The sequence below is a fragment of the Phaseolus vulgaris genome, chromosome 2 (genome assembly GCF_051622355.1).
Source record: "Phaseolus vulgaris cultivar YP4 chromosome 2, ASM5162235v1, whole genome shotgun sequence".
NCBI classification, from domain to species: domain Eukaryota; kingdom Viridiplantae; phylum Streptophyta; class Magnoliopsida; order Fabales; family Fabaceae; genus Phaseolus; species Phaseolus vulgaris.
The window spans coordinates 38,834,526-38,843,586 of NC_143499.1; the positions used below are offsets into that span (position 1 = coordinate 38,834,526).

Consider the following 9,061-nt stretch of genomic DNA (forward strand, 5'->3'; position numbering starts at 1 on the left):
GAATGTTCTTCCTTATTTTTTTAACATGTTTAGTACCCTCGTGCATGACCTCAAGAATATCATATTTATAATGTTTATATATATATATATATTTATAATAAATTATAACTAATAATAATAATATAAATAATTTAATAATTAGATACACGGTTAAAATTTAATATAAAAAACTTAATAATTACATACAATGTTAAAAATTGTATTTAAAATTATTATTAATATTTAAAATTATTACATCAAAATCTAATATCTATATATAAATATTTTAATATTACTAAAATTAATTACTAATATTAATAATGTTCAAGTTTCCTTAAAAATATTTTTATTCACTAGTTTAATATTTTTTTTATTGACATTAATTATACACACTATTTAATAATCTTAAAACTATATTAATTGAGTCTATAAATTTAATTTTCAAAATTCTTATTTTAAATTTGTTAAATATCTTTTGAATACTGTTCAAAAATAAAAATAGAAGACCTGCATAGAAGTTGAGTCATGAAAATTCGATTTCCCTAGGGAAAACAAAAAAAAAACGATAGTGTGGTAAATAAAATATAAAAGAATCTGTTTGGAATATTTTGTTTGGTTTAAAATCAGAAATATACATAATTTATGAGTTAGCAATAGGGTGATGCCCACGCCTCTTTATGTCTTGGCAGCCACAGCCACGTCCACGTAGTACTTGTTATTAGGACACCCCAAAAAATATCTCTTGTTATTAAGGATCTTGTCCTTGCCAATGAGTCATCAACTACGCGTCGCAGGAAAAAAAATAGAGAACGGTATTAGATGTGTTCAAGATTCTCTTATAACATTACGCAATGGGAAGGCAAGATTTGGATTTGAAATTATAGGAAGAAATACGTAGTAGTGCGAAACATGTATATGTAGAATTTCACTATAAGAAAAATAAAGGATGAATTGAATACATATAAAGCTTAGTAGGTATGCAAAGGTGCAGCTGCTGGAGTAATGATTTCAAGATTTGTGGTGGATTGTGAGGACCCCGTTAATATACTACTGCTTGAAGTTGAAGATGAATGTTGGTTACTTGCAAAAGCAGGAGTCCTAGATGCCATAGAACTCCAAGATGCATTATAGTTTCTTGCTGTGAGAATGGGCACTGGAGCTTCAAAATTAAGGATCTGAACAGCTTGTCTTATCGTAGGCCTCAAAAGGTAATCTGTGTGACAGCAGCAAAGTCCAACTATCATTAACGTCTCCATTTCCTTCTCATCAAAGTGTCCATATAAGCTTGGATCAGAGGCTTTAAGGACTTCACCAAGGCCCTGGAGTTTCCAAACCCAATCCACCAAATAGATATCTTCATTCATCTTAGGTTCAATTGCCTTTCTGCCACAGGCTATCTCCAAAGCAACTACTCCAAAGCTGTACACATCAGATTCCCTGCTAGCCTTGCCTCTTGTTGTAGCTTCAGGAGGCAAATACCCAATTGTTCCTGCTAAACCAGTTGTTTGTGATTCTATCCCATGATCCATTACTCTGGCCAACCCAAAATCTCCAAGCCTTGCATTAAAATTTGAATCCAACATAACATTGCTGGATTTTATGTCTCTATGAAGCACACATTCTTCCCACTCTTCATGAAGGTATAACAATGCTGATGCCAAGCCTCTTGCAATATTATATCTCACTTTCCATGTCAGCAGGCCTTTTCCCTTGAACAGATAATAATCCAAGCTTCCATTTTCCATGAACTCATAAATCAGCAGCAGGTCATCATGCTGATGGCACCACCCAAAAAGTTGAACCAAATTTCTATGCCTCAGTTGACTAATGATCTTTACTTCAGACACATACTCTCTCACCCCTTGTCTAGATCCAGGAGATACCTTCTTAATGGCAACATGGGTGTTCAACCCTCTTATAAATCCCCTGTAGACGGCCCCAAAACCTCCCTGTCCTATTTTGTTTTCACTTGCGAAGTTATTAGTTGCTGTGGCCAGTTCTTGAAAGGAAAACTTCTTGGGTAGAGAGATTTTTTCGAAATCATAGTCCATAGCATTGCCAAAAAGTGAGACATCTTCTATACCTCTAGTCCTCAGCATCCATCTCACAAGAAAAATTACCCCGAAAATAACAATTAAAACACCTACACCAAGTCCAACGCTCAGCCCTATCACCAGCCTTCTTTTGCTTGGTTCCATCTCCAAAGTAGATTTGAAGGACCAAGAACTAAGAGTATGTTCCTCAATAGTATGTCCTGTTGCCGAAGAGAAGCCAAATTGAACCCATTCAGGTAAGATATCACTCAAATTGACCAATGAGGATAATCCCTGTTTAATTTTGACATTATCCTTATATCCAGTGACGGTGACACTTAATTCGTTTGAAGCAGAATTGAAAGTAATATCAGCATCATACCCTCTTTTATCCATGCTAGTGAACCACTCTGTAGTGCTAGTACTGTTAAGAGCATTAACATCGATACCCACATGATCATGTACCGGATCCCAGGTATTATTCAAGGTGTCAAATTCCACTGCTACAAAAGGAAAGTCCTTTGCGTAATTTTGAGTCCTCAGTTGCTCACGGCTGGCAAGACCAATACCACTTCCATCTATCTGAGACTCTGGAAAGTTTGGATGTGCCAGAAAGAAGGTGATTCCATCTCCAGGATTGGTTTTATCTGGGGCGTTGATGGTAAAGGAGAAATGGGTGGTGAAGTCTGCAAACTTTCCCGAGCTCTTGTCCCAAAGATGCAATAATTCGTAATATATGACTCTACCAACACTATCTTCCTTATATTTGGTGAGTTCGAGGACTCCTTCTCGAGGTTCAACATCTCCCGAAATATTGAGGACCTTTCCAGTGTCACCAAGTTGCTGATAGTTGAATTCTAATGAAGCTGCATGAGGCATTAGCAGAAGCAAGAGTGTTAATGTGACATGAAAAGAAACACGCACATAACTTTTCTTGCAGTACTGAGATGGTGCCATGGCTGGAGAATTGATGCTGCCCTCCATGGAAATGGAATGGTCAAATATGGTATGGTTGGGGTAGCTGCGTGTAGAGTTGTAGTTAATTCCTGTTGTTTCTTGTTTTTCACTCTTTTATGGTTGATTTAGTCATATAAGGGGAAACGAAACGAACCCTCTAAGAAAGAGAGGATGCAAAATGCAAATTTAATTGCTATTTCAACAACATTTGTGTATTAAATGATAACCCCGTCTGGATGGCTATTCCAACGAAATTTCTCAAGTCAAAATCATGACTTCTTCAGAAAATTTCTAAGTTATTTTGTTGTTTGGACTATTTTTTTTGAAATAAAATGTAATTTTCACGTAAATACATACTCGGTTTTAACTTTCAATCAGTAATGTTGACTTGACATCACATTCACTTTCTAATCATCAATATTATTATTTTATTATAATATAATATTTTTTAAAAAAAATCAGTTATAAAGTATATATATTTAATTTTCCTTATAACTTTGAAGTTGTCTTCAACTAATTGAAGCTGACAAATTACACGTAAAGAAGTCTATGAAAGTTGTTATCTTCCACAACCACAAAAGTAAAATAAAAAATAAGAAATTTCCAAACAAAAAGGGCATTGACATATCCCACAATTCCTCTTACCTTGTGTATCAACTCATCAATTCCATGCCATGCCTTGAAACATTTGCAACCTAATCTAGGCATCATCACTCACATATTCATTACTTTTCGTCTTCTAATTAATTTAGACAGCGTTTTATAAAGGAAAAAAAAAATAGTTTGAATAAGGTTATTTTGTTAGCACATGAATAATTGAATCTCTTCTTTCCGTCGCTCTTATCCTCTTTTTTTCTATTTCTTATAAATTGATTGTAGGTTTTGACATATCATTATCCATCTTAAATAAAAAATAAACAACAACATTTTTTAAAACTAAATTGAAATTTAAATATTTTAGAGAAATTAAAAATATATCTTTTATAAGTAATGTAAACAACTTTAGTATAATATTTTATTCGTGTGAACAATTCCAATTAGAAAATACTATGATAATAATTTATATAATACAATTATAACAAAATTTCATGTTATAAGGTGTATAGCTCCCACAGTAAGCTTTCATGGCTGTTTAATTGTAGTTGTTTATCTCAGGTTTTTTAAAAACAAATTGTTGTGGTAAAGTCATTCCACATAAAGTATATGAAATATAAATGGGTAACAATTTGTTTTTCCAAATACATTTGTATGATCAAATAAGAAACAAACTTAAATAATAAAGATGTTAGAGTCTAATCTAACAATTGTAACTAGGTGTATCAGGTGAGGTAAGGAGAAGAACTATATGTAAATACTATGAATGAGATGATAATCTAAACGATATCTTAATATAGTGACCCTATGCTTTTGAAGTTATATAATGGTAGAGTTGGATATGTAGCACAAATACGGATATGAACACTGACACGACATGGTTACGGACACAGAGATACGTATAATATGTAGGATACGGGGACACGGATCTATATATTATATAATTTTGAATTATATAAATTGAAAATAAATATTTATGTGTAAAAGTTTGTTTCAGATTCTTTTGGGAGGAGGAATATATTTTTCATTACTGGTTCAAAAATTTGTTCCTTATTTTTATAATCATAATAAAAATTTATACAATAAATTTGAGTTTTTAGAAAATTATTGTATTTATACCTTTTAAAATTGTGTTAAAACCGTGCTAGAATTTTAAAAAATCTAACAAATATTTTTTAAATTGAACACTTCACCGATAAGTGTTCTACGAGTGTCATACGAGTGTCGACACCGATACGTGTATCCGACACGGATACACCCATTTAAGATAAGTGTCCGAGCCTTATAGGCTCTGGCCAGTTCTTGAAAGGAAAACTTCTTGGGTAGAGAGACTTTCTGGAAATCATTGTCCATAACATGGTTAAAAAGTGAGACATCTTCCGTACCTCTAGTCCTCAACATCCATCTCACAAGAAAAGTCACCCCCAAAATAACAATTAAAAGACCTACACCAAGTCCAAAGCTCAGCCCTATCACCAACCCTCTATTGCTTCCACCCTTTTGTGGTTCCATGTCAAAACTAGAGTTGAAGGACCATGAGCTAAGAGCATGTTCCTCGTAATAATCTCCTGTTGCTGCAGAAAAGCCAAATTCAACCCAATCTGGTAAGATATCTCTCAGATTCACCACAGAGGATAAGTTCCCTTTAACTACGACGTTAGCCTTGTTGATTTTGGCTTAATCCCAAGTCCCACATCGGTGGGTTCATTGTTTGGGAAGGAGGTTTGAGGGTTATAAATTAAACTCTCCTCCTTCACTGTAATATATCCCAATTTGTAATATCTTCTCTCATAATAATAAAAGTGAGTTGTTTTTGCTGTGCTCGGAGATTAGGCTAAATTGGCCAAACTCCGTTAACAATTTTCTGGTGTGTTTTTTCCTCTTTATCTCTTTTATTATTCCACTTTATTTATTCAATATTATTTGTCGGGTAGCTCTGTTAGGGTTTTGTTTTAGTGGGAAAATTACCCGTTTTTTCCAACAAGTGGTATCAGAGCCGAAGGTTCGCCTTGGGTTGTTTGAAATTATTTGTAATATTGAATACTATATTTTGAGCTTGTGATGGCAAGAGGTCGTCAGCAAAGTCAAACAAAGGGGAGAAGAGGGAGGTCTAAGTCTAAAGGTCGAGCCGTTGCCAAAGATGAGTGTGCTTTCTATCATGAGAAAGGGCACTGGAAGAAAGATTGTCCAAAACTGCAGAAGAAAGGGAAGGCTCCGCAAGATGCAAATGTTGCAGAATGCAAAAATGATGTGGAATCAGATATCTCTTTAATTGTCTCGCTTTCAGCATCATCGTATCCAGATGAGTGGATATTGGATTGTACCTATCATATGTGTCCCATTCAGGAATGGTTCTTTTGAATTTCAAAAACTCGATGGCGGGGTTGTTTACATGGGTAATGATAATCCATGTAAGACAGCTGGGATAGGTTCAATCAAGCTGCGAAATCATGATGGATCCACCAGAATTTTGCGGGATGTACGGTACGTGCCAAAGTTGAAGAAGAATCTCATCTCATTGGGGGCTTTAGAATCTAAAGGCCTAGTTGTGACGATGCGAGATGGAATTCTTAAAGCAACTTCAGGAGCACTGGTGATGTTGAAAGGGTGAGGAAGAACAATCTATATTACTATCAAGGTAGTACAGTGGTGGGGACAGTAGCGGTAGCAACTTCTAGCACTAAGAAGGATGATGAGGCAACGAAGTTGTGGCATATGAGGTTGGGACATGCTGGAGAGAAATCCTTGCAAATTCTTACCAAGCAGGGATTGTTGAAAGGTACGAAGGCTTGCAAACTTGAATTTTGTGAGCATTGTGTTCTGGGAAAACAACGAAGAGTGAAGTTTGGCACTGCAATTCACAATACCGAGGGTATTCTGGATTATGTGCATTCAAATGTGTGGGGACCTGCCAAGACTCCCTCAATCGGAGGTAGGCATTATTTTGTCACTTTTGTGGATGATTTTTCCAGGAGAGTTTGAGTGTTTACTATGAAAAACAAAAATGATGTGCTTGAAATTTTCCTTAAGTGGAAAACTCAAGTTGAAAACCAGACAGGAAGGAAGATTAAGGTTCTCCGAACAGACAATGGAGGATAATACAAGAGTGATCCATTCCTGAAGGTATGTCAAGATTGTGGCATAGTTCGGCACTTCACTGTTAGAAAAACACCACAGTAGAATGGGGTGCCGGAGCGTATGAACAAGACACTTGTGGAAAAAGTTCGTTGTATATTGTCTAATGCTGAGTTAGGCAGAGAGTTTTGGGCTGAGGCTGTGACATGCGCTCAACATCTCGTCAATCGTTTGCCATCATCTGCTATAGATGGCAAAACCCCGTTAGAGGTATGGTCTGGAAAACCTGCAACTGATTATGATTCTTTGCATATTTTTGGTTCTATTGCATATTATCATGTGATTGAATCAAAGTTGGATCCACGGGCAAAGAAGGCTCTTTTCATGGGCTTTAGTCCTGGAGTGAAGGGATACCGTTTGTGGTGTCTAGAGGCAAAGAAGACGATTATCAGCAGGGATGTTACCTTTGATGAATCTTCCATGTTAAAGAAGGTAAATCCAGAAGGAGCTGATAGTACTCCACAACAGGTGGAGTGTGCCTGGAAGCAGGTGGAGTTTGAGCCGACAGTGGTGATCCCAACACGAAATACCACAAGTGACTCTCCTATGGTAGAAGAAGAGTGAGATGAGGAAGAGGTTCCTACCCAAGAATCTCAACAGCAATCAGTGCCAATTGCAGTTAGAAGACAAAGACGAGATATTCAGAAGCCTGCTCGTTTCATGGATATGGTTGCCTATGCACTTCCAGTTGTTGATGACATTCCATCCACTTACCCAGAAGCCATTCTGAGTTCAGAGAGTGGTAATTGGGTAGGTGCGATGGAAGAGGAGATGCAGTCTTTGAAGAAGAACAAGACATGGAAGCTGACACAATTACCAAAAGGTAAGAAGGCAATTGGTTGCAAATGGGTATTTGCAAAGAAAGAAGGATTTCCTAATAAAGAAGATGTTCGCTACAAGGCAAGGTTGGTTGCTAAAGGCTTTGCTCAGAGGGAGGGAATTGATTATAATGAGGTATTTTCTCCAGTTGTTAAACATTCCTCCATTCGAATTTTGTTGGCCTTGGTAGCACAATTGAATTTGGAGCTAGCTCAACTTGATGTAAAGACCGCGTTCCTACACGGTGATTTGAAGGAGGAAATCTATATGACTCAACCAGAAGGATACAAGGTTGCTGGTCAAGAAGATTTGGTTTGTAAACTTAGCAAATCATTGTACGGACTGAAACAATCTCTGAGACAGTAGTACAAACGATTTGATAAGTTCATGAAGGATCAGAAGTACAAGAGAAGCAAATATGATCACTATGTGTATTTACGCAGACTTGAAGATGGTTCCTACATTTACTTACTCTTATATGTTGATGATATGCTGATTGCAGCAAAGAGCCAAGTTGAGATTGACAGGTTAAAGGCTCAGTTGAGTAAAGAGTTCGAGATGAAGGATTTGGGGGAAGCCAAGAAGATTCTCGGCATGGAGATAAACAAGGATAGAGAGAGGGGAAAACTTTGGCTGTCACAGAAGCAGTATTTGCAGAAGGTACTACAACGTTTTGGTATACACGAAGATACAAAACCTGTAAGTACCCCACTTGCTCCTCATTTGAAATTGAGTAGCCGTTTATCTCCGACGACTGATGAAGAACGAGAATACATGGCGAAAGTCCCATATGCAAATGCAGTTGGAAGCTTGATGTATGCAATGGTGTGTACAAGACCAGATATTTCACAGGCTATGAGTGTTGTTAGCAGGTACATGCATGATCCGGGCAAGGGACATTGGCAAGCTGTGAGATGGATTCTACGGTACCTCCAAAATACCTTAGATGTTGGATTGACATTTGAGCAAGATGAATCACTTGGTCAATGCATAGTTGGATATTGTGATTCTGATTATGCAGGTGATTTGGATAAGCGACGGTCTACAACTGGCTATTTGTTCACTTTAGCAAAAGCGCCAGTTAGTTGGAAGTCTACCTTGCAGTCTACGGTGGCTTTGTCTACGACAGAGGCAGAGTATATGACGATTACAGAGGCTGTGAAGGAAGCAATTTGGCTTCATGGGTTGCTTAAAGACTTGGGAGTTGATCAGAAACAACTTGAGTTATATTCTGACAGTCAGAGTGCTATTCATTTAGCAAAGAATCAAGTCTTTCATGCACGGACGAAGCACATTGATGTTCGTTATCACTTTGTGCGTGAGATTCTCGAAGAAGAGGAGATTGTTCTCCAGAAGATTCACACTACGGAGAATCCTGCAAATATGCTCACCAAGGTAGTTACAAGGACCGAGTTTGAACACTGTTTAGACTTAGTTAATATCTTGCACATTTGAAGTTGGCGTCCGGAGGCGCAAATTTGAAGCACTGCAAAGTTTGTTTTTGTTATGTTTTGAGAAGATTTGTTTTAGGTGGGACTTGAAAT

General features: G+C 36.9%; 1 protein-coding gene across 1 annotated transcript; it reads right to left on the reverse strand.

Moving 5' to 3' along the window:
• Nucleotides 1-857: 857 nt before the first annotated feature.
• Nucleotides 858-3,132, reverse strand: LOC137811909 (L-type lectin-domain containing receptor kinase IX.1). Its single transcript, XM_068613770.2, has one exon. The coding sequence runs from the start codon at nt 2,994-2,996 to the stop codon at nt 948-950; it is 2,049 nt and encodes a 682-aa protein (XP_068469871.2). The 5' UTR covers nt 2,997-3,132; the 3' UTR covers nt 858-947.
• Nucleotides 3,133-9,061: the final 5,929 nt, after the last annotated feature.